This window comes from Aulonocara stuartgranti, assembly GCF_965226115.1.
Source record: "Aulonocara stuartgranti genome assembly, chromosome: 12".
Taxonomy (NCBI): domain Eukaryota; kingdom Metazoa; phylum Chordata; class Actinopteri; order Cichliformes; family Cichlidae; genus Aulonocara; species Aulonocara stuartgranti.
In genome coordinates, this window is record NC_138948.1 from 16,144,244 (window position 1) to 16,169,980 (window position 25,737).

The window sequence follows — 25,737 nt, forward strand, 5'->3', positions numbered from 1 at the left end:
ACATATTTGTCAGTCTGTCATTAATTGTTGCTTTTTCAGGCCTAACTTGTAAAGTGTCGGGAATTTCTGGCATCAAGTCTGTTCCAATAAATAAATGAAAAAATAAACAAATAAATAATGGTAACAAAAACTGTAGCAACTTATTCTTCACAAGCTACTTGATAAACGAATACCAGAGGCCCTGCCTCGAAACCATTTAAATGTTCATTTTAAATTTTTGATATGTTATGAAAGTACTTCCTCGACACACAGTTTAACAGCAGTGCCCATTAGGGCATGCAACAACAGCCTTAACTCTGTCATTGCTGCAGTGACATAAATCTCACTGGTTAGACGATGAACATGACTTTCCACTCTGTATTACACAGGTCTCTTAACACAGACTGCCTTGCAAGAAAAGGTTGCCTTCCAGCATATGTCTCTATTCCCCTTCTGTTCCCTTCCATTTAGTTAGGCTTGCAATACGTGTATTCAGCTTCGAATATATGAATCGAAGGCATCACAAAAAGATGAGTCACAAATGCCCTTGGATAACTCAACTAGATGTTCAGTCAGTGATTTTTCTGAATTTGTATGGACAGAGCACTAACAAGCATCCTTGCGCTTTCCATGTTTGGAATACTTAATAAGCAGGATCTAATAAAAAAAAAAATAGATGGTGCTAGATGGATAAAGATTCAGGAAATACTTGTCAAGTCAAAAAGAACTGGATAAGGAAGGTTTAGGAACACATTATGTACGTGCTTTTTAAGTTCTGGGAAGTACAACTCTATTTCCAAGGAAGTTAAGTTGCTATGCAAAATGTAAATAAATATGAATGCAAAAAACCATGAAGTAAAATAATTTTTATAACATTTATTGTCCTGTCTTGCTGTTATTCTGCTTCTGGCTGGATTGAGGGGGCGTCTTCACCTTTCCTCTTCTCTGAGCAATGCAAGCTGGCACATTGCTTTCCGGAGATCAAAGAATTACCATACAGCAGCCTTTGTTCTCTCTTGCTTGGAAAAAAAGAAAGAAAAAAGCATTTCATTGTCTGTATCAGACAGTGTCATTGATCCCCATACAAGAAGTACAGGAGAGAGATCTCTTTGATACTGTGGGTACGACATTTATGGTAAGGTGACTAACAAGGCTTATTCTCAAGATGAAAAAAGAAAATCAGCGCAGTGCTCTGTAATTATTGAAGAAATTCTTCTCACATAGTATGCTGGTGTTACTTTCATAGATATTCTGTACTTTGAGATGATAAAAGTTGTTGGCTATTGGTTTATTGATTTCCTGTATGTACTGTTAATTAGTAGAGATCAATAGCGGTCATTGTAAGTGCCGATTAAAACTGACAAAAGGGCGTAATTCAATTGCATGACAAGATAGTGAAGATTAAATCTAATTCTGTTGCGACTGTTCATATTCTTTATGCATTGCACTGACAAAACAGTCAATGGAAAAACACAGATTAGTCTAGGAGGGGGAAGGAAACGATCTGAAGAAATCAGCTTTTTATATTCATACATTTTCCACGACTCTTGGGGCACTTATTTGTTTCTTTCCTGTGGCGACGTGCATTCCACTTTACAGTCTGGATTGCTGTGTTGTGCTATTTGCTGGGCTGAGCTGCTCTAAGTCTTTTTTTCTTCCTCTTTTTTTTTTTACCAGTTTTAGAAGTCTGGGGGTTGAAAGGCACAGAGGCAGTGTCTGGAAATTGGAAGTCATGCTTCTTAATCCTCTAGCATTTGAATACACAGGAGCGGATCTAAAGTCGACCACGTTCACGCATGTGCAGCTACCTAACAAAGACATTCACAAAGAGAAGTGCGTACAAATTCAAAATATAAAAGAAAACCCAAGACTTGTACCTGCGTACACATATCCAGTACACAAAGTGTGATTATAGCGTAAACACTGCCCATATGGGGTGTGGATGCAGCCAACAACAAAATTATTCATAAATAAAAACATACTTAATATTGATTTGACGAATGGCGGGGGGAGGGGGGGCAGCGTAAGATTAAGGCACAGAGAGGGGCACGAGGGAAGGGAGAGTGCCATGAGGCCAGACAGTGAATGGATGAGAAATCAAGAGTGAGAATGAAACGCAGGGCAAAAGGAAGACAAATATTGGCTTTCAATCACACATGCGAGCACATGCACGCACTCACACGCACACACGTGCACACAGAGGCCTTATTGTGTTTTAATGCAGTTTAATGGGGCCCTTTCTCCAGGCCAGGGGGAGTGCAACCAATTCATTGCTATGCTGTACACACCATCTCTCAGAGCTGAGGCAAGGAACTGAGCAAGAGCACGCATGAGTAAAAGGAGAGGGAGAGGCAGAGAGGGAAGGGGATTCAGGACATCAGTGTCTGTCAACCTTGACCTATAGCACAAGCTTCTCTTTCTCTTTGTGTCTCATCTCAGATTCTTTATTCCACTGCTTAGAGTATCATACTGTAGTTTTTGCATATTTTAGTGTATGTACAACAATCTGCAATTCCTGATCCTACTTGTAAACTATAGCATAGGTTTGGAGTGCATGGTTGCACTAACGGGACTCCTAGGCTTCACACCTCATCTTTGCATGTGTGAATGCTTTTCATCCACAGATTTGTATGTTATGTAAGTGGCCTTTCATAATGGACACTCAATCTACTGCTCATCCATTTTTCTTTAGTGACCAGCAAGACAATGTTGAGAGCCAAGGTTGGCTTTGTCACACTCCACTTACCTTTGCCCCCCCCGCCACTGGCTCTCTGTAATCACCAGACATGTTTCATCTGCCTTGGCACCGAGTGTGCTGCTGTCAGCACAGAAAATCCACCTGCATGCCTGGACAGCTTTCCAGTGATTCAAGGGTAAACACTGATGAGATCTGGTGCTCTCTTCTCATGGTGTTCCATTTGGATGACGGCAGCATGGAGGAGTACAGTGACAAGCTTCCTGAGCCCTGATGTCTGAACACATCATGTACTTTACACACCAACATCCCCTTCCAGCAAACAACAGACCAAGGGTAAAATTGATAAAGGCTCCAGTTATGGTCCCATGCCCCTCCTTTCTACTAAACACAGGTATTTAACAAAGTTCGGATCATTGATCCTCTCTACAGGGTAGTATGTTCAATGTTCTGCTGTTCTTAACGTGTATTGCTGTCAAACATGACATATCCACTGCCTGATAATGTAAATATGTAATCAGCTAATCACATGGTGGCAATGCAATGCATTTTATGCACGTAGGCATGGTCAAGGTGACCAGCTGAAGAATCAAAATGGTCAACAAAGATGATTTAAGTGCCTTTGAAGTCATGATGGTTGTTTGTTTTAGATGGGTTAGTGTGAGTATTTCAGAAATTGCCGATCTCTAATCTTCCAACAGGAGTAACAGAAAATGATCTGAAAAAGTAAAACTTTGAGTAAAACTAACTTTTTGATGCCAGAGGTCAGAAGAGAATGGCTCGTGTCCTTTGAACTGATAGGAAAGGTACAGAAACTCATATAACTGCGTGTTACAACCAGTCTGTACAAAAGAGCATCTCTAAATGTACAATACATCAAACCTTGAAGCAAATGGGCTCTAACAACAAAAAGGCACACCAGGTGCTACTCCTGTCAGCTAAGAACAGGAAACTGGACAATAGGACCTTGGATACAGTGTAAATGTTGCCTCATCTGATTAGTCTCCATTTCTGATGCAAAATTCTAGCCAAAAAATGCTAGTGTCAGAAACATGAAAGCATGGATCCATCCATCTATGAACAGTTCAGGGTGCAGGTGGTGGTGTAATGGTGTGGGAGACATATTCGTGCCACACTTTGTACTTCTTTGCACCAATAGAACATCCTTTTAATGCCACATCCTACCTGAGAATTGTTACTATCCCTGTCCATTCTTTTATGACCACAGTGTACCCATCTTCTGATAGCACAAAGCTGGAATCATCTTAAACTGGTTTCCTTATAATAATGAGTTCACTGTACTCAAATGGCCTCCACAGTCACCAAATGCCAACCCAAAAGAGCACCTTTGGGATTAGGTGGAAAGGGAGATTCACATTATGGATGTGCAGCTGACAAATCTGCACCAACTATGTGATGCTATCATGTCAACAAAATCTCTGAGGAATGTTTCTAGCACCTTGTTGAGTATGTGAAAAATTAAGGCACTTCTGAAGTTAAATGCAGGACATACTGAGACCTCACAATTAGTTGTGTTGTTGGTCATTTGTACCAATACTCATTAATTATCCAGATTGCACTAAAGGTCACTGAGATATTGTGTATACTGAACTTTAGGGTGAATTACACTATCTGAGAAACCCCCTCTGTGTACAAATTTCTCCAATCATTCAAGGAAAATATTAAGTTTGCTGGACAAGAATAGTTTACTAAAAAGGCATCAGAAATTAGACTATTTATTAAACTGCCCCTTTTTTGGCAAATTAAAACAATGTCTTGCTGTGGTTCCTGACACTGGGAGTTTGCACTCCTACACATATCACTTGAATCCCAGCATTTTAAAATATACTTTAAAAAAAGCCTTGTGCTTCCTGTGTATGCACATCATTCATATCAGTGATACAAGTAGTGGTATTAGCCTTCTTTATTCTTAATAAGCGTTTTATTTTTATTCATTATGGGTGTACGTATTATGGTGTTTTAGTGATTGTTACATGATGTTATTCAACTGAGCTATGCAGAGTTTGAAACTATTGGTTGATGGTTTTTATTGCTCTTTTATATAGGGTTAGAGTTAGTGTTTTTTCTGTAAGAAACTCTACTCTTTCACCGAAATTGTAACCTTATCTTATGAAACGATCAATAAGATGCAAAAAGTAGATAAATGCACATTTTACAGGACCAGGTTTATTAACCTTTATTAGTTTAATAAAAGCTCAACGTTAGAATGAAGGTCATTAAGCTAAATTATGGTTTCAGATCATGTTTTTTGCTACCAATTTGTTGAAAAACTACCAGCTGAATAGGTACTCTATGTACTGCAGTTAGGTTTTATTCATCTTTTTCATCATTAGCCATTACTCTGTGTGGACAAAAAAAAAACAAAACAAGCCAAAAAAACAAAACAACAGCAACAATAAGTTTTGTCCTACTAGATTAAATTCTGAATCCTATCTTTGCACATCAGTGGATTTAGCTGTCACAACCCATTTAGTCCCTGAACTCAGGTTGCATGCTAGGCAGTGACAATTGGCTGCTGCAGGACATATGTCACATTAGCATCATCTTCATGTTTTCAAGCTGAACACAGGCTTAACTTCCTCTCCTTTTATACATTTTAAGTGTTTTTTTAATGCCTCATCTCACAAAGCAGGCTTACAGTGCATCACCCCTCCCCCCGCTTGGCCACTCAGACCACAACCTGGTCCTTCTCCACCCCACCTACACTCCTATGTGAAGAGGAACCCCCCCACGAAGAAGGTGATAAGGGTGTGGTCTGAGGAATGCACTGAGGCCTTAAGAGACTGTTTTGAATGCACAGACTGGCAGGAACTCTGCAAGCCTCACAGTGAGGAAATCGACGCCCTCACTCACTGCATCATGGACTACATTAATTTCTGTGTTGAGAACACTGTGCCTACCAAGAAGACACAGTGTTTCTCAAACAATAAACCGTGGGTCACCCCAGAACTGAAGGCCCTGCTGAACAAGAAGAAGAGTGCTTTCTGGTCGGGAGACAAGGAGGAACTTAAGAAAGTCCAAAAGGATCTTAAATACAAGATTCGAGAAGGCAAGGAGTGCTTCAGGAGGAAGATGGAAAACCAACTCCAACATAAAAACGTCAGAGAAGTCTGGAGGAACATGAAACAAATCTCTGGACATTTCCAGGACAATGGAGGAGCCACAGTGTCTGCTGGCCGGGGGTGGGCTAACGACTTGAATGTCTGTGAAGGTTCTCAGTCATCCAGGTCATCGTAGTCGAAGGAGCTTGCAAAGAAAAGCGTCTGGACTTCTTTAAGTTGCTTGAAGACGTTTCACCTCTCATCCGAGAAGCTTCTTCAGTTCTAAGGTCAAATGGTGGAGAGTCCCAGATATAAACCTAGTGGGAGTAACCCCCCACAGAGGGACAAAAGGACCCCCTGATGATCCGCTAATCGCCTGAGCCAAGGTGTGAAACTGGGTGTGGGTCCCAATCAGCCAGAGTTTCGGGTGTGTTCATTGTGAAACCTGGCCCCACCTTATCATGCGAATTCCTGAGATCAGATGGCCCAGGATGTGAGTGGGCGTTAAGGCGTCTGGGAAGGGATCTCAAAACTGGATTATAGATGGCAGAGAGTTGGTGTCGTAAACCCCCGCTTCTGTTCAAAGATGGTCACTCACAGTGGACATAGATGGCTTCTTTCACTCCTCTTTCAAACCATCTGTCCTCTCTGTCCAAAATGTGAACATTGGCATCCTCGAAAGAGTGTCCTTTATCCTTAAGATGCAGATGGACTGCTGATTCTTGTCCTGTGGAGGTGGCTCTTCTGTGTTGTGCCATGCGCTTGTGAAGTGGCTGTTTGGTCTCTCCAATGTAGAGGTCTGAGCATTCCTCGCTGCACTGTACAGCATACACCACATTGTTAAGTTTGTGTTTTGGCGTTTTGTCTTTCGGGTGAACCAGTTTTTGTCTGAGCGTGTTGCTGAGTCTGAAATGCACCGGGATGTCATGCTTGGAGAAAACTCTCCTGAGTTTCTCTGATACACCGGCTACATAGGGGGTGACAATGTTGGACCTGAACTGTGGAAGACTTCCTGTGTGGTTCCGGTGCCAAAAATCGCACACCCCCGGGAGCCCAACCACTTCAGGCCTGTTGCCTTGACTTCTCATCTGATGAAGACCATGGAAAGGCTCATCCTGCACTACCTTCAGCCACTGGTGGGCTCAGTGTTGGATCCCCTGCAGTTTGCCTACCGTTCTGGAATTGGGGTGGATGACGCTGTCATCTACCTAGTACACCGATCCCTCTCTCACTTAGAGCAGGTGGGGAGCACTGTGAGGATCATGTTTTTTGACTTCTCCAGTGCTTTCAACACCATCCAACCTGCACTACTGAGAGGGAAGCTGGAGGGAGCCGGAGTAGGCAAACAGCTGACTGCATGGACCATCGACTACCTTACCAACAGACCACAGTATGTGAGGCTCCATGACTGTGTGTCCGAGGTGGTAATCTGCAGCACGGGGGCACCACAGGGCACGGTTCTCTCACCCTTCCTGTTCAGCCTTTACACTTCAGACTTCTGTTATAATTCGGACAATTGCCATCTACAGAAGTTCTCAGATGATACAGCCATCATTGGATGCGTATCAGACGGGAATGATCAGGAATACAGGGGGGTCATCAGTGACTTTGTTGGCTGGTGTGAGACCAACGTACTTCAAATCAACGCCGGCAAGATAAAGGAGATGATCATAGACTTCAGGAGGAAGTCACCCCCTACAACACCGGTGAACATCCAAGGGAAAGACATTGAGATAGTGGACTCTTATAAGTACCTGGGTGTTCGCCTCAACAATAAACTGGACTGGACTACAAATACAGACGTCCTGTATAAGAAGGGCCAGAGTCGACTCCACCTGCTGAGGAGACTGAGGTCCTTCGGAGTCTGCAGGACATTCTATGACACTGTGGTAGCATCTTCCCTTTTCTATGCAGTGGCCTGCTGGGGGAGTGGATGCACGGACAGGGACAGGAGCAGGATTGACAAACTGGTGCGGAGGTCTAGCTCCGTGCTGGGATGTCCCCTGGAGTCTGTGGAGGTGGTTGGTGAGGGGAGGATGTTAGTAAAGCTGACATCCATCATGAACAACCCACATCACCCACTGCATGAGTATGTAAGTGGGCTGAGCAGCTCCTTTAGTCAGAGACTGAAACACCCTCGCTGCAGGAAGGAGCACTTTCGCAGATCATTCATCCCAACAGCAGTTAGACTCTATAACTCCTCAATCACGATGTCATAAGTCACTGGACACTGAGCATCCATGGTCACCACTTCATGCATAATGGACCTTCCATGACCTTCCAAGCTATATAGTTTATGTCTTCCATATTTCCAACTATATCCATAATCACATACTGTGTATGCTACCATTGTATATAGTGTATTATCTTACTTTTTTTCATTGATTGTACTTAATTGTATTTTTGTATTTCCTTCATATATCTGTACCTGAGCTGAGGTGGCGCAAAAATTTCCCCGTTGTGGGATCAATAAAGTCTTATCTTATCTTATCTTATCTGGGAACTTAGTTTGTATTCTTCCTATTTTGCAGATAGTGTACCACAGGGAACTAGATAACTGTGGAATATGTCCTCAGATGCACCAGTTGTCAAGGACTCCAGAAACAACATGTAAGTGTGTTTGCATGATGACAAAGAGGGTGTTTTCAAAATTACCAATGTGCTCTTAGTGAGGCGGAATAAATTTAAATGAAGTCCCCACTGGAAGGGCAGGGGCAAGGTGGCAGTGCAGATTAAACACAGGACCTTTAACCAGGAGGCTCATGCTCATGTCCCATGTTGAAACATTGTTTTTGGACCTAGCTCATTTAATCCCCCCCCCCCCCCTTTTTTTTTTCCTGGATTCCTTTCACAGTCCAAAGAAGTGTGTGTTGGGTTAATCTAAAGCTCTGTAATGGACTGGAAACCCATCCAGAGTGTACCCTGCCTGTGACAGCTGGGACAGACTCCAGCCACACTCCAAGTTGAGTTCGGTGAGCAGTTAAGAGAGTGGACAAAAAAACTAAAGACATCTATAGAGGACTGTTTATTTACTTATAGTATACAATCACTAGTGACAAGAAAAGGTTGCTGATTGAATTCCAACCAGAGACACAAATCCCTTTTGGAGTGGTGTCAGGAAGAGCATCTGTGTGAAACGCCGCCAAATCAAACATGTGGAGCTACTCGCTATGGAGACCCCTTGTTACAAGGGAGCAGCCCAAGCAGGGCTGGACTGGGACAAAAAATTGGCCCGGGCATTTTGACTAGAGACCGGCCCACCAACAAACGCTGTTGTCACAGTGATGTACACTGTCTTGTTGGTATATATGTATCAGTCTAATAAACTTAAACCTACACCATCCTCCCTATTCTGGTATTCTAAACAGTACCCGAAAGTAGACTGCTTGGTCGAGTTAACCTCCTGAACTATCTACAGCATATGGTGAAAACCTGAAATTAAGACAGAGAAGACTAGAGGTGAGACATGATCATTACTGATTACTGATGACAGATTTAGATATATTTTCATAAACCATTCATTTGCCACATCAATAAACCTTTAAAAAGTGAAAGGAGATAGAAAGACAGGTGAGAAAGAATAAAACTTAATTGACTTTTTGAGGGCATTTTACACACAGTACTGGTACAGTATCTAGAAAATGTGGGAAAATACTGGCATCATATACAGTACTTAGCTACTTCTGACGAAATTATGATGGGACTGTACTGGAACTGTTTGTATGTTATTTCTCCAGGCCTATAGGGGGCGCAGGTTTGCACAGTTTGCTATGTTGAGCCAATTAGTCACTAAAAGAAGGGTGATAGGAAGTGTTTGCTCATGAGTGAAGCAAGACATGGTGTGTTTTCCTCTGATCCAAAGCCATCCACTCCGTTAAATCCCTTTGAGTGGCAATATGAGTAAGTTTCTTAATTGTGTTTACCTTTAAGAGAGGGTATATGACATTATTGAAGTGATTTGGAAACTTTTGATGTGTTTTATATGTCTACTTAAGTTCAACCCAAGCTAATGTTTATGTGACATTTCTGTATTCTGTATCATTTCAGTTTCACACTTTTTTGCATTAAATCCTGTCCAAATACAACACGTGCCTGTTCCTTGGAGGAAGTGATGCAAGAGAGAGTTTAGCTGGCTGTGAATCTCAATATAGGACACTGGGTCACATTGGGTGCAACAGTACAGTGAAATCATAGCGCTCTGCGAGGGACGTCGAGTGATAGATCTACTCTAACATGGAGAAATCAGAGGCTGAAGGTCAAAACGACGAGGAAGCAAGGTCCACTCGCTCAAGAAGGTCCTCAAAGTCTTCAGGAAAACTGACTGTTAGATCATCTGCAGCATGTTCAAGCAGGTTGTCAGCATCAACCCGAGCCAGTATGGCAGCAGCGCGGGCACAAGCAGAAGCTCAAGCAGCAAAAGCCAGATTAGCTTACGCTGAGAAGGAGATGAACATTAAAGTAGAAAAGGCCCGTCTAGAAGCAACTCTGGATGTAATCAACCTCCAAAAGGAAGCAGATGCAGCCTTGGCTAAAGCAGAGGTAATGGAGTCAGCAGCAGCTCAATTTGACAAAGCTGAATCAGGGGAAGAGTGGCCATTGTCACCCCTACAAGTAACCCCAGAGCAAAAAGTGAGTGAATACATAAATAAACACAGCCACACTGACCTGGTTCCAGACATTACATCTCACCATGATGACAGTAAATATCAGAATGAACAATCCAAACAACCAGTAATGTACACACCTCTTTGTCCCAAACAAGAGCCAGTGCAGTACTCATTCATGCCACAAGATGGGGCAGAGAGACGACTACAAAGAGATGTAAGTCCACAGACTCTCCATGATGCATTACAACTGCAGCACGGATTAAGCTCAAATGATAATGCAGACACCATAGCAAGCGACCTCGCCAGATTCTTAGCCAAGAGTCAGCTAATAACTGGAGGGCTGTCTAAATTTGACGACAAGCCAGAAAATTACCTTAGTTGGAAAGCCACATTCCAGAGCACTGTTAGGGACCTTGGTCTAACAGCCACTGAAGAAATCAACCTACTCATTAAGTGGTTAGGCCCAGAGTCTTCTGAACACGCCAAGAGATTAAAAGCAGTCAACATAAAGCATCCACCTGCCGGTCTGAACATGATATGGTTGAGACTAGAGGAATGTTACGGCTCACCAGAAGCAATAGAAAACTCCCTGTTTGCCCGAATACGAGACTTTCCAAAGCTCTCCAGTAAAGAACCACACAAGCTTCGCGACCTATCAGATCTGCTGTGTGAACTCCAAGCTGCAAAGCTAGATGGTTATTTGCCTGGTTTAAGTTACCTCGACACAGCTAGGGGAGTACATCCAATTGTGGAGAAGCTGCCCTTCCATCTTCAAGAGAAGTGGACAATGGTAGGGTCAAAGTTTAAAGAAGACCACAATGTTAGCTTCCCACCATTCTCATTCTTTGTCGAATTTGTGAAACGTCAAGCAAAAGCAAGGAATGATCCAAGCTTTACCACACCTTTCAACACGACTCTTTCCTATGCCAACCACATGTCCAGCTACAGAAAAGAAAAACCGTTAAGTAACCACAACCAAAGGTCATCGGTTACAGTGCACAAGATGGACATATCATCAGAGGGATCAAAGGTAAAAAAAGCAGACGAAGACATTGAAAGACAGTGCCCCATACATCACAAACCCCACCCACTCAAAAGATGCAGGGGCTTTAGAGCTATGCTGCTTGAGCAGAGGAAGAGGTTCCTCAGAGACAATAGCATTTGTTACCGCTGCCTTGCTTCCACCGGCCACCAAGCCAAAGACTGTACAGTCATGATTAAGTGTGAAGAGTGCAATAGTGAGAAACACCTGGCAGCTCTTCATCCTGCCCCAACACAGCAAATGCTCAGACCTCCTTCATCTCCTGAAGTGCACGGCGGGGAGCAAGCAAATCCACAAGCCCCGGATGTTACTGCCACATGCACAGAGGTATGTGGAAATAAAATCACAGGGAGATCCTGTTCTAAGGTTTGCTTAGTGCAAGTCTATCCCAAGGGTCAGCGAGACAACGCCAGAAGGATGTATGCAATAATTGACGATCAAAGTAACCAGTCACTTGCAAAGACAGAGTTTTTTGACATATTTAACATACAAACCACACCTGAACCATACATGCTGAAAACTTGTAGTGGTGTAACACACACGACTGGTAGAAGAGCATGTGGCTACATGGTTGAGTCATTAGATGGAAAAATGAGTTTCCCTCTCCCCGCGCTCATTGAGTGCAATGCCATCCCCAACAACAGGGAAGAGGTGCCAACTGCAGAAGCTGCTTTACACCACCCGCACCTGAAAGCAATAGCTGCTCAAATACCACCTCTCGACCCAAGTGCAGACATTCTGTTGCTGATAGGACGCAACCTTCTGAGAGTTCACAAAGTGAGGGAGCAAATCAATGGCAGAGATAATGACCCATTTGCACAGAAGCTTGACCTGGGCTGGGTTATCATTGGCGATGTGTGTCTTGGTAATGCCCACAAGCCAAGTAAAGTGAATGTTCTGAAAACCTATGTATTGGACAATGGGCGCCCAAGCTATCTCACTCCCTGCGACAGTCACCTTAGTGTAAAGGAGGACTTCAGTCTGAGCCAAACCAAAGCCATCTCCAGTCAACCGCCATCTGCTCTCTCACACCAAAAGCCCACGGCTGAGAATTTGGGAGACTCTGTGTTTTGTCACACCAGCAACGACAACCACCTTGCTCATTCAGCTGAAGATGTAATCTTTTTGAAAAAGATGGCAGGCTTCTTCAAGGACAATACAAACAGCTGGGTTGCACCACTCCCGTTCCGAACCCCCAGACGCAAACTCCCGGATAACCGGTCCTACGCCTACCAACGGCTGATGTCGTTACGACGTACGCTCGACAAGAAACCAGAAATGAAAACACATTTTGTGGAATTCATGCAGAAAATGCTAGATAACCAACATGCAGAGCTCGCACCACCTCCCAATAGAGACAAAGAGAACTGGTATCTCCCCATTTTTGGTGTGTACCATCCCCAAAAGCCAGGGAAGATACGCGTTGTGTTTGATTCGAGTGCACAGTTTGATGGAGTGTGCCTCAATGAGGTGCTGCTTTCTGGCCCGGACCTGAACAACACACTTTTGGGTGTGCTGCTTCGCTTCAGGAAAGAACCAGTCGCAGTCACAGCTGACATTGAACAAATGTTCTACTGCTTTGTGGTCCAAGAAGACCACAGAGACTACCTTCGCTTTCTTTGGTACAAAGACAACGACCTTGGCAAAGACGTAGTAGACTACAGAATGAGGGTGCATGTCTTTGGTAACAGTCCTTCCCCTGCAGTGGCAATTTACGGGCTGAGACTGGCAGCAAGGGAAGCAGAAAGCGAGTATGGAACTGATGCCCGAGACTTCGTAGAGCACAACTTCTATGTCGATGACGCATTAAAGTCTTTCCCAACTGCAGCTGAGGCTGTTGATGTCCTACAGAGAACTCAGAAAATGCTTGCCCTCTCAAATCTACGTCTCCACAAGATTGCTTCCAATAAAGTGGAAGTGGTGAGTGCATTCCCCCCTGAGGATAGGGCCAAAGATATCAAAGATCTCGATTTAACAACAGATGAGCTTCCAGTCCAGCGCAGCTTGGGGGTAAGTTGGAACCCCACAACAGACACGTTCACATTCCACGTTCCACAAGAGCAAAAACCCTTCACTCGCCGGGGCGTACTCTCAACAGTGAACAGCTTGTTTGACCCTCTTGGTTTGCTTGCACCTGTAACCATCAAAGGCAGACTTCTTCTCAGAGAGCTCTCCAGCGGCAACCTTGAGTGGGACAGTTCCTTACCCCAAGACATGTACGACGGCTGGAGAAGGTGGCATGACTCGCTACGAAGTCTCACAAACCTGCACATTCCCCGCCCCTACGTCACGTTCTCCATCTCACAAGCCACATTCATCGAACTTTGTGTTTTCTCAGACGCTTCAGTGAAAGCCATCGCTGCGGTAGCTTACCTGAAGGTCACACATGAAGATAGGCACAGTGAGGTCGGATTCGTTATGGGTAAGGCCAAACTAGCTCCTGTACCAGAACCGACCATTCCTCGATTAGAGCTGTGCGCTGCAGTGCTTGCTGTGGAGATGTCAGAGCTTCTCACAGTAGAACTAAACGTAAAGATTGACAAGACAACATTCTACACTGACAGTAAAGTGGTGTTAGGATACATTAACAATCAAAACAGAAGATTCCATGTATATGTGAACAATCGTGTACAGAGAATCAAGCAGTCTTCCCTACCAGATCAATGGAGATACGTCCCATCAGAGCACAATCCTGCCGATCATGGCTCTCGGTCTGTACCAGCAGACAAACTCTCTGGTACTTCATGGTTGTACGGCCCAGCATTTCTTCTTAATCACGAGACTCTCTCCCCAGAAAAGGGTCCATTTGAACTCGTCGATCCAGAGTCGGACATTGAAATTCGACGTAACGTCAATGTGCTTGTGACCACAACTGCTCCAGGTGCCTTGGGTTCATCACGCTTTGAAAGATTCTCAAAATGGACTTCCCTTGTCCAAGCGGTGGCCTACCTTCGCCACATCTCCCACAGTTTCAAGTCTAAAGATGGTGGTGCCTGTAGCGGCTGGCATCTTTGTAAGGCTAGTCTCACAGATGAAGCGTTATATGAAGCAGAGCACACAATCATCAGGTGTGTCCAGCGTGAAGCCTATGCAGAAGAAATAAAATGCATCATGGCGAAACGAGACTTACCTCGCAACAGTGCTCTTCACAAACTTCATCCCATCGTCGATGGCAAAAACTTATTGCGAGTAGGAGGTCGACTTGCAGAGTCTGGCTTGCCGAGTCATCAGGCTAACCCTCTTCTGATACCAGGGAAGCATCACATTGCAACACTGCTCATTCGACATCACCATGAAGCCACCCAGCACCAAGGAAGACACTTCACTGAGGGGGCTGTGAGAGCAAGTGGCTTATGGGTAGTTGGTTCTAAGAGGTCTATCAGCAGTGTAATCCACAAATGTGTCACCTGCAGAAAGCTTCGAGGTAGAACAGAGCAGCAAATCATGTCTAACTTACCTGCCGAACGCCTTCAGACGGACCCCCCATTCTCTTATGTTGGCCTCGATGTATTTGGACCGTGGGAGGTTTCAACACGCCGCACCAAAGGTGGTCATGCAAACAGTAAGAGATGGGCAGTCTTGTTCACTTGCATGTCTACACGGGCTGTTCATATTGAAGTGATTGAAACTCTCAGCTCTTCCAGTTTCATCAATGCTCTTCGCAGGTTCTTTGCGATCAGAGGCCCTGCCAAACAGTTGAGGTCAGATTGCGGAACCAATTTCATTGGTGCCTCCAAGGACCTAAAGTTGCATTCCCCAAAACCTGGTGATACAAGTGTGGATGACTACCTACGCAAGCAGAGGTGTTCCTGGGTGTTTAATGCTCCTCACTCATCTCACATGGGTGGCGCCTGGGAGCGTATGATAGGCATCTCACGACGCATCCTGGACTCAATGCTCCTACAAGCAGGAAACCCTACTCTAACTCACGAGGTCCTGACAACGTTAATGGCGGAAGTCATGGCTATTATCAACGCAAGGCCACTTGTACCCGTTTCCTCGGATCCAGACGCTCCCTTAATCCTGACCCCCTCAGCTCTGCTCACCCAGAAGTTCGATCCGATTCCAACTCCACCTGGGGAATTCACCAAGGCCGACATATATACACGGCAGTGGAAGAGAGTTCAAGCCCTTGCCGTCACATTCTGGGCCAGGTGGCAGAGGGAGTACCTCCACATGCTCCAAGGTCGTCAGAAATGGCAGCGCAGCAAACCAAACTTGAAGGAAGGAGACGTTGTTCTTCTGAAGGACAAGCAACTAAAAAGAAATGAGTGGCCTATGGGTGTCATCGTGAAGACACTTCCAAGCAGAGATGGAGTTGTCAGAAAGATGGAAGTGAAGGTGACACGCGACAAGATTGCAAAGACATTCTGTAGACCCATTTCGGACTGTATCCTTCTTCTGAGAGATTGGTCTCATGTGTAAATAGGGTCTAGTGGCAATCTTAAAATAATGCCAGGCGGGGAGTGTACTGGAACTGTTTGTATGTTATTTCTCCAGGCCTATAGGGGGCGCAGGTTTGCACAGTTTGCTATGTTGAGCCAATTAGTCACTAAAAGAAGGGTGATAGGAAGTGTTTGCTCATGAGTGAAGCAAGACATGGTGTGTTTTCCTCTGATCCAAAGCCATCCACTCCGTTAAATCCCTTTGAGTGGCAATATGAGTAAGTTTCTTAATTGTGTTTACCTTTAAGAGAGGGTATATGACATTATTGAAGTGATTTGGAAACTTTTGATGTGTTTTATATGTCTACTTAAGTTCAACCCAAGCTAATGTTTATGTGACATTTCTGTATTCTGTATCATTTCAGTTTCACACTTTTTTGCATTAAATCCTGTCCAAATACAACACGTGCCTGTTCCTTGGAGGAAGTGATGCAAGAGAGAGTTTAGCTGGCTGTGAATCTCAATATAGGACACTGGGTCACATTGGGTGCAACAGTACAGGGACCCTAAAATAAATTCCTATGTACAATAATGGATTTCTACACATTTTACATCAGATGAATACGTTTGTTGTAAGATTCAGATAAATATTTGTTAAAAGCGAGACATTTTAAATGACAATAAGAAAGAAAAGTATTTCTTTGTGCCCCCCTTTCCCTGTTAATGCCCTACCTGGGCCCCTGGCAAAACTTTGCTAGATCCGCCCCTGCACAGTTACCAGCTGTCAGCTACATAAAAAAGGATCCTGGTGTTATTTGTCTCTCAGAAACAGTTCATAACTTCCCTTCAACTCATTCATGTCACCTAAAAGGTAAACCTGTTTCTCCATCACCTGTTCAGCTCTGATGATTCAGTAAGAACATCTCCTGGTTTCATCTTCATGTTTCCCTCTCACCAGATAACCAAACCGATATCACGACCAGCAGCTTTTACAGCTGTGGCTCCAGCAAACATCAGCTGATACTAGAAATTAATATTAAATAAATTCTAACAACAGCTGATCAAGCTTAAACGCACTGCTGTTATTTAGCACGACATCCGCTCAGCAGTATAGAAACTCTGTCATGCTAGTTAGCACACACTACGAGTTATTGTAAAATAAAATACACCTAAACTTGGTTTATGTCTGACCCAGATAGACTGCAGGTCATAACTTCTTACCTGAAGCTCATTTCACCGCCTTGGGTCTCTGCTCCTCCTGCCTTTCTGTCATCCACCTGCCAGCATGTTGCATCTGCTGGCCTCCACCACTTGCTAATGTTACTGAATCTGTGGAAGCTCCGCAATAGCCACCACCAAACAACTGAGTTATTTTTACACATCTCCCAGCATCTGGCCAATCCACCACTTTTCAGTGTTTATACCGTTACGGAAAAAAAAAAAAAAAACATCGGACCATAAAAACGAAAAATCACCATCGGCCATACCGGCCAGTCCAGCTATGAGCCCAAGGTAGCTTTTAAACTATCACAGGCTATCACCAATTTACAAATCAAACCACAGACCTGATTAATTCCAGTTAGCCCTCATCCTAGACTAGTCGGGATTACATATCAAGAATTTTTATGACTTTCACAGTCTAAATAAATGTTTCATGTTTACTTCAATCAATGAAACCTTAGTCACTTTGAGCTAAATGAAGATGAGTAAAAGGCTGCTCACTTAGATCAACATGGTCCCATTTAATTTTGCTTGTCATCTCTGCAGTTAGTTCTGTATGCTGACAATTACTTTAAACATGTTGTTTTCCAGAATCTTGGAGTGTAATAAGCACGGGATGTCAACAAGATGTTAAAGCTACGGGTGCTCAAATACAAAATAAATGAGCAAAGGTGGCTGACATCACAAGCACAAAAACATTCTGTGGGTCCAAAAAAACCCCTCTTCCATTAAGTGCTTGTGGTCTCCACAGGGCAGTTATAAAATATGAATGAATTAGTGGTTACACAAGGTTATTTCACACAAAATAGATGACAGCCTTCCTTTTAAGAACGGTTTACACCAGGCACATATTTCCCAAAGGAAATTTGTGATAAAAATCGCAGCTTGATGGCTGCCAAGAACATGCGCATACACAGAAAAATCAGAAAGCCATTTGTGTTCAACAGACAACATATCAGAGAGCTCTAACTGCTTTGGTCCCATGGTAATACACATCAAACACTGTGTATCCTCTTGTCCTCTCCTCAACTCTCTGCTGTCAATCTAGTCTCCTTTGCCAATCTTTTCTCCACAATCATCCACTCTTTCCTCCTTTTTAAATGTTTACGCTTTTGTCCAAAATCCATTTCTTCTGTTACTTTTCACCCAGTGGAAACACCTCTCGTCTCTTCCTCAAAGCTCCTACATCACCCGCTCAGTAATCTTACCAAGAAAATAGTGTCACTAGCCAACTATTCAGGCATCTTTCTCTACTTTTCTTTGTTATTTAAACTTTCCTCCCTGCTTGTCAATGCCAGCCAACCTTCCAAACAACCCTCAGCTTTTTATAGCGGCCAACTTTTACTTTGATTTTAGATTTGCTGCTCTTATTTGCCATCCTCTTCTGATCTGCCTTTAACTTCCAGAGTATCATGTACTTATTGTTAACTTTGAGCATTTGCTACAGCTTACTTTTTTTCCTAACTCCTTTCTCATGACCCATTAAGACCTCTTATTTCACTGTTTCAGCCACTAAGATGATTAGATGCCCCAATCCCATTATTCATGAAGCTAGACTCGTGGATTCACATTTCAAAGCTAACTGGCAGTACATGTTATTAAAGAAACTGCTGGACATTATGAACAATGCTGGGCATCCTCTGCACACGGCCATTAATAACCAGAAGAGTCTGTTCAGTGACAGGTTGCTTCTCCCAAAGACAAGAACTAACAGACTTAAAAACTCCTTTGTCCCACACGCCATCAGACTGTTTAACTCCTCTCTGGAGGGGAGAGGGAGGGGAAACAGGAGGACAAAGGAGGGGGGAACAACTAAGCTGTAGTGCCTCTTCACCTCACTGTACAATACCTTGTGCAATACTTTTGTAAATAGTCAACAGTGCAATAGACTCAATACTTGAAATGTGCAATTCACTTGTATTTTTATTTTTTATTCCTATTTATTCTATTTATCCCCTTTGTATATTTTATTTATATTTGTCTCTGTATTTATATATATGTGTGTGTGTGTGTGTGTGTGTGTGTGTGTGTGTATATATATATATATATATATATATATATATATAACAATTCTGTAACTGTAACTTCGGTCGTTGCTGTGCTTTTTGGAAGTCGAATTTCCCAGAGGAACCCACCCGAGGGATTAATAAAGTTCTATCTTATCTTATCTTATCTTATGTTAACTTAAACCCTGTCCTTACCTCCCCTCATTTGTTGCTTCCTCTCCTCTTTCTTTGTCATGTCTTTTCTGGCCTCTCCCCTCTAACTTGTCAGTGCTGCTCTCATTCCTTTAATTTTCTCTTCTTCTATTCTACCCATCTGCTCATCTCCTTTCACTTTGTCTTTTCTTTTCTCATCCCCAGAAAGAGACAACCACACCCCTTTTATTCTCACAGTTTACCTCCTATAACCTCTCTAACCCTGTTATTCTCCTCTATCTTGACTTTCTTTCTTTTCTCCTTCTACTGGTCTCTCTTTCTTTATCTGACTCTCAGAAGACCTTCTGGCTAAAAGGTGTGAAGGAGGAACTAAGTGCTTTCTCCTGTCTATAAACACTGTCCTTTATGCCTGTGTGGCTCCGGGCCTGCCTGCCTGTGGGAGGGAAAGAAGGGAGCTGTCTGCAGAGATTTATCTAGTGCTCAATCTATTTTGTCGGAAATTTTCGAACACTTGCTCGGTCCCACCTTGTCCCCTTAAAGAGAAAGAATGGTGAAATTAATGAAAGAACAATAAAGAGGGTGTAACTAGACAAAAGAATAAATGTCCTATTCTTGTATGTAGACAAAGAATAGCACCCAGCATCTTAGTATGCAGTTTCATCAAAGATGCAGTACATTGATGGACCTGAAAGTGAGATAAATAAATATAAATGTAATCTATTAATATACCTTTTCTAACCGATCAAATCAGAAATCTTTACCTTGGTAATGACTAATAAAGCACTAGTTTAATATGTAATACATGTGATTCACCCCAAGGGAAAAATATATATAACTTAATATGAGAGCTATTTGCACTGTAACTCTCAGAAGTAATGTAACAATTTCCTTTGGACTTAAGGGCTTTATATTTATGCCAGAAGCTAAGGCTTAGAATTACAGTCCGTAACAATAAATGAAGGATAAAGATATCAAGGTTTTTGTTCAAGGGGACCTCATGAGGTCTGCTTGAGGCATACTGGAGGCTTGGACCTTGAAATGAAGGACTGCAAGCACGATGAAAAATGTACAGTAAGAGTTGAAAAAAAAAGAAAAGATAAAGCCAAAGAAAATTGTGTGCCTTTTGCACCCGTGTACAAGAATTGAGGAGAAAAAAGATGGCGCAGATAATACCAAACTAAAAAAAAGAGGACTTGTTTTGGACTTTAATGAATTTGTGCGATACTGACATCCTGTTTTCATCTGCTGTTCTTTGTACATGGACAAGAGTGAATGTACTTATTAGTGCAGCTTCAAGTTTCTGAGCTAATGTTAAAGGATATTTTAGCACTTATGTCACTTGGAGTAAAGCTGAATTTAAAAAAAAAATGCCACAAGTGACTTTGTATTCACATTATGTTTCATGTGGAGCTGACATTTCAGTCATTATTGACATCTTCACCCAGGAGGGCTCCAAGTGCATGAAGAATAGACAATTTAACAGTCAAATAGCTCATTTCCTCTGGGCACATTCCCTATTCACCTTCCCCTTTCCCAATTTTCTTCTTCAAACCACAGGGGGTGAAACTTATTTTCTTGTTCTTTTTTTTCTGCTTTGTGCATCTCTCTCTGATTTCATCTCTCATGAATGGATATCTCACTCTCCCTATCTATCTCTTTAAGTGCTTGACTAGGGCCAGTGCCACTGCATTGGCAGTTCCGAGCATTTCATTAAAGTGCTTCGTATACCTCACTTCTCTCCACATTCACCTCTGTGACCCTAACACTGTTGTTTGTAGGTGGGCATGTGCGCAACCATTCCCTGGGGAGCTGCCAGTAATGGTTCCACTTATTGCCTAAAAAAAACAGACCAAATATCCTTGTTAGGTCTCTTTTCTCCTCCTCGCCTTTACGCTCTCCTATTTTCAAATCTCTCAACCAGTTTCACCCACATGATTTACACACGTCAGCCACTTGTGATGGAGAAAGAGCAGTTTTAGCTTCCACTATGGTAAATTAGCGGTCCTACTGACAGACTGTCAACTGCGTGTCAATCATCAGCGTGAAATAGTTTCCCTGTGGGTGAAATGGCAGAGTTTAAAACTTGGCAGAGAGAAGAGAAAAGCTGTAATAGAGGAGTAGAAAGGAGGGGTTGACGTTTTTCTTGACGCAGCTGCAAATATCAGAAGTTGCGTGAGATTACGTGAGTTTCAAACAAGACTGAGGCATAATTTCAGTATGAATTGTTATCATTTCAAAATTGAATTTAAAAGAAACACCGCACATCATGTTCCACCTGTTATTTCACCTGTTTCTCGCCTTCATTTGTCAGCCAGTCGCTCCTCTGTCTCTATTTTGGAAGCAACACTGAATGTAACTGAATGAAATGAAATGAAAATGAGGAGAGAAGAAGAAAGAAAAAAAGGGAAGAAAGCCAAAATCACAACAGCAGTGGCCACAGAGGGGGCAGCAGGCAAAGCTGTGTAAAGATAAAGGGAGTGTGTGTGTGTGTGTGTGTGTGTGTGTGTGTGTGTGTGTGTGTGTGTGTGTAAGGGTTTCAGTGAGGGCGTGCACGTGCGAACACATAATTCCATGAACAGACGTGAAGACACTGACAGGTGTAATGGGGATAAAATTCATAGCCTGAATCACGTTGATTATTTGTTTTTGATTTTTGTAATGCAGTCAGCTCTGATGCCAGTAGTACCTTGAATTCAATTGGGCAGAATAAAAAGCAGTGAGACCAAAAAAGAGCACTTTATTTCCAAAAAGCATCAAATCAAATCAGGATGGAGTTTTGGGTTTGTTTTTTTTTTGGGGGGGGGGGGACTCTGATAAAAACACAAAGCATTAGAGTTGGGTAGCTATGAGTAGCACTGTGTTTATGTGTGTTGATGTGTGGGCACTTGTGCTGCCACACTGTATCAGTGCTGTTTAGCAATTTATTAAGGGTTTTGTCCACTGGTGAAGCAGCACTCCACCGTCTCAAGCTATTTCAGGGACTTTTCATGCTGCATAGCGATTCTAGTTTGCTGTTATGACATTTGCACATGTTTATAAGCTTGTGCCGGTATTTGTCTAAGTCTCTGTGCACATGATCATAACATTAAGAAAACAGACAAATACAAAAACAAATAAATAAAAACAATGCTAAGTTGATTCAGTCTCTACTTGAGAGTATTTAGAGATCAGCATCCTTAATGCTCATTATCAAGCTCAAAATCAAGCTCCAAGCTTTAAATTTTAATCTGAGTTTTAAGTGAAGAACTGAACTGTAGATATATATATTCTTTTAAATACATAGAAACCCGGGAAGGTGAAAACATCTGCTGTATTTCTTTACAGAATTTTCCACAAAAAATCAAAACAATGACTTTGAATAGCGTCATGTGTATCTATCTAATTTTCTTGAATGTTTAACACTATTGGTCACAAGTCCATGTCTTATTTCAAAGTGAATTTTTCTGAAGCACAGAGTCTGAAAAATGTGTAACTGTCTAGAAAGTCTAGACATTAATGTCTAGAAAGTAATGCACTCCCAAGAGCTGAGATGAGCAGTCAGATATAATGTGGCTTGCTGCATAAAATGACAATGAAATGTTAAAGCTATGTTCAGTCCAATGAAAATCATTAACCCTCTGCACCCCATAATGGCTGCAGCCGCCTGCTCTGCATATCCTTCCCCATAATAGCCAGAGACATCCAGCATTTTAATAAATGAATGAATTAATAATAATACATTTTATTTAAAAGCGCCTTTCAAGACAGTGGAGGATCCCATATCTGCTGACACAGAGTAATTGTAATGATATCAGGGGAAAACAGTGTTTTATACATGTTTGTTGTGGTAAAGCCCTGATTTTAGTTCAAAACATGAGGCTTCAGGAGGAAGAGTGGGAGGTGGAGATGAGGTAGAAAAGAGCAATAGTGGAATAGGCAAATGAAGATGGAGAGGAGAAAGAGGTGTAAAATTATGTAAAATCTTAAATGGTAATGCCTAGTTTGAGTGGGTCATTTCAGTCTTCAAATTCAAAACTCAAAAATTACACATTTCAATAGTTTTTAAACTAAATTCATTACTAATGAATTACCTTACCAGACTCTCAGGATTCTGGAACATGATAATAGAATTCTGCTGGGATACAAATGGTTAAAGGAGTGACCAGGGCTAATGATTCAAATATACTACAATATTCTTAAAACAAAGTGTATTTGATATCCATAAACTTAGCATGCAAATTAATAGATATCAAAAAGGAAACAAATGAACTGGTAGTGTTGGCCAATTCTACTAAACATCTTAAAACTGATGTACTACGATAAAATCAGAATACTCTCCAACTCTGTAAGGAAAGTATGTAGACATATTAGTTAAATGCAGTAATATGAAGAAAGTAAGAAATAATGCACAAAGTACTCTGGGCAATATTATCATCGGTACTCTCACAGTATGTTTGGCGAGCTTAAAAAGGCAAATATGACCTCCTTTCCCATTTAGTTGGGTCTCCTTTTTTCTTGATGCAGGATACGGCTCTTTGACAGAGAAACCTTAACTTTATGCCAACATTTTTTGTGTTTCAAAGCTACCTAGGATATTAAACAAAAAATATTGTTTATTCATTTTTCTCCCAGGCATACTCTGGATTTAATAACAAGTCCTAGACTCTCTTATTTCACACCAAAAATAGGAGAATGACTTACATCCCTGGTATTACTGGTAAAAAGATATAAATAATGCTGTCAGAGTTACAAATTACTTAGTTCTAATACCTCTTAATGTAATTGTAGTGATATGTGTTTGAAAGTTTAGCAAAGTAACCACGGTAAACAGTGACATCTACACCAATACAACATGCTTTATTGTTCATATAAAATGGGTGTTGGATTGGGGTTATTCATAGATATGTCACAGTGTATTATGACCAAGGATCAATATCATTTTTTGCCAGTTGCTAGACTGTGCTGCACTGTGTGCAGAGGAGGGAAATTATGATGTCCCTCCAGGGGAGCGTTGCTATTGAGTGCTAACTTGAAAAGAGAAGTTACAGCAAAATAATTTCACAGTCATCTTTTCCCCATCTACCGTGAAGACAAAGACAACTTTGTAACTTTGTTAATGGGGAAGTTGGCTGTCAAGCAGCCAAGTAGAGGAAAAGAGAGTTTTCATTGGTCAATGCTCAGCAGGGGCAGGAAGGAAACCTAGTCCTCTCTTTCTGACTTCTATTCAAATGACACTTTCTATCTACCAACCAATCAACAGACCTACCACCAATTGAGCACACACACACACACACACACACACACACACACACACACACACACACACACACACACACAACATATAAATTACTCAAAGCTCCAAAAGTCTGGTTGGAACTAGTTTGTGCCCAGCTGTCAGCTGCTGGACTCCGCACACACACGCACAAAATAACATCAAACTGCCTCTTGTAAAATGTCAGCGTTGCCATGGATACCCTCCACCCCCACCCATGATTAAATAGGAGGTTAATTGAATTATTGCCATTCATTACTTAATAAAGCTAAGATTGAAAGAGAAAAAGATAAAGTGGAAAAGAGAGATGAGGGGAAAAAAATGATGGGAACGGATAAAGATTAAAGAAGAGAGATGTTAACATCTTTGAAATTCAGCCATTACTACAGCAGACAGATAAACGGATACATCTAGCGAAGAAGAATGAGCTGGGAAATGTCAGTGCATCACGAAAGCCACCATGTCCTCTGTATAAGTGGATCTGTGTAGGTGTATGTTTCACTGTGTATACAGTTTTTTGTTTGGCAGTTGGATAAATGGACAAATCAAGACAGGATGGCAAACAGGAGGAGGTCATCTGAGCTCTGAGTGATGGAAGGGCCTCAGAAAAAGAGATTTCGTTGGTCTCTATGGCAGCTGACTGCTCTGTGCATTTTCATTGGAGAATGAAGACAGAATGCGGAGGATGGATAAAAACATCCATCCATCTGTGGAAGAAGGAAGGAAAGGAGGACAGTGGGGCATAAGAATAAATGATGCGGGTGTCAGTTTCTATCAGAGTTGCAAATTAACGTAGTGCAAATACTTTGTTACTATATTTAGGAATAATTTTCAGGTATCTGTACTTTACTTGAGTATTTATTTTTCCGACAACTTTTTACTTTTATTCCCTACATTTTTAATCAAATATCTCTACTTTATCCTCCTAACATTTTCAAAACAGACTCGTTACTAGGTTTACAAGTATCATTTATAGCGTTTATGCTCGGAAGTGAAAGTGGGCCGGAAGAGGTGCAGGTGTCCGTAAGTTGCATTTGCGGTACTTCAGGATCTAGCTAGTGTAGTGTCAGTGTATGAGATGGACATCAGGCAACATGTCAAACTGCGTACATCTCATCGAATTCAGTTGTGTAAATCCACAAAGAAGAGCAGGTCAGCTAATCACATCATGTACACCAAGACAATCTGCTGGCACTCTTGTTAGAAATAATTGTGAGTTATAATTCTTTGTCCTGTGCTGAGCCACTACACAGAGCTTGGGATTTACCCCACCTGCTGAATCCCACTTTAACCCTTGACTGTAATCATTTTACTGTTTGGTGTGGAGGCAAAGTCA

At 42.2% G+C, this 25,737-nt stretch overlaps 2 protein-coding genes and 1 long non-coding RNA gene across 8 annotated transcripts in view; 2 read left to right on the forward strand and 1 right to left on the reverse strand.

Annotated features, from left to right (window-relative positions):
• grid2 (glutamate receptor, ionotropic, delta 2) overlaps positions 1–25,737 on the reverse strand; it is a 555,291-nt gene that overhangs the window by 414,842 nt on the left and 114,712 nt on the right. The gene's annotated exons all lie outside the window — the stretch shown is intronic.
• LOC309718770 lies at positions 9,472–10,546 on the forward strand. Its single transcript, XR_014280072.1, has 3 exons — positions 9,472–9,636; positions 9,784–10,365; positions 10,499–10,546. It is a non-coding gene; the product is annotated as an uncharacterized lncRNA (long non-coding RNA).
• On the forward strand, positions 10,586–16,325 carry LOC309718769 (uncharacterized protein). Its single transcript, XM_082554316.1, has 2 exons — positions 10,586–16,048; positions 16,196–16,325. Exon 1 carries the CDS (start codon positions 10,876–10,878, stop codon positions 15,808–15,810), a length of 4,935 nt encoding a protein of 1,644 aa, XP_082410442.1. The 5' UTR covers positions 10,586–10,875; the 3' UTR covers positions 15,811–16,048; positions 16,196–16,325.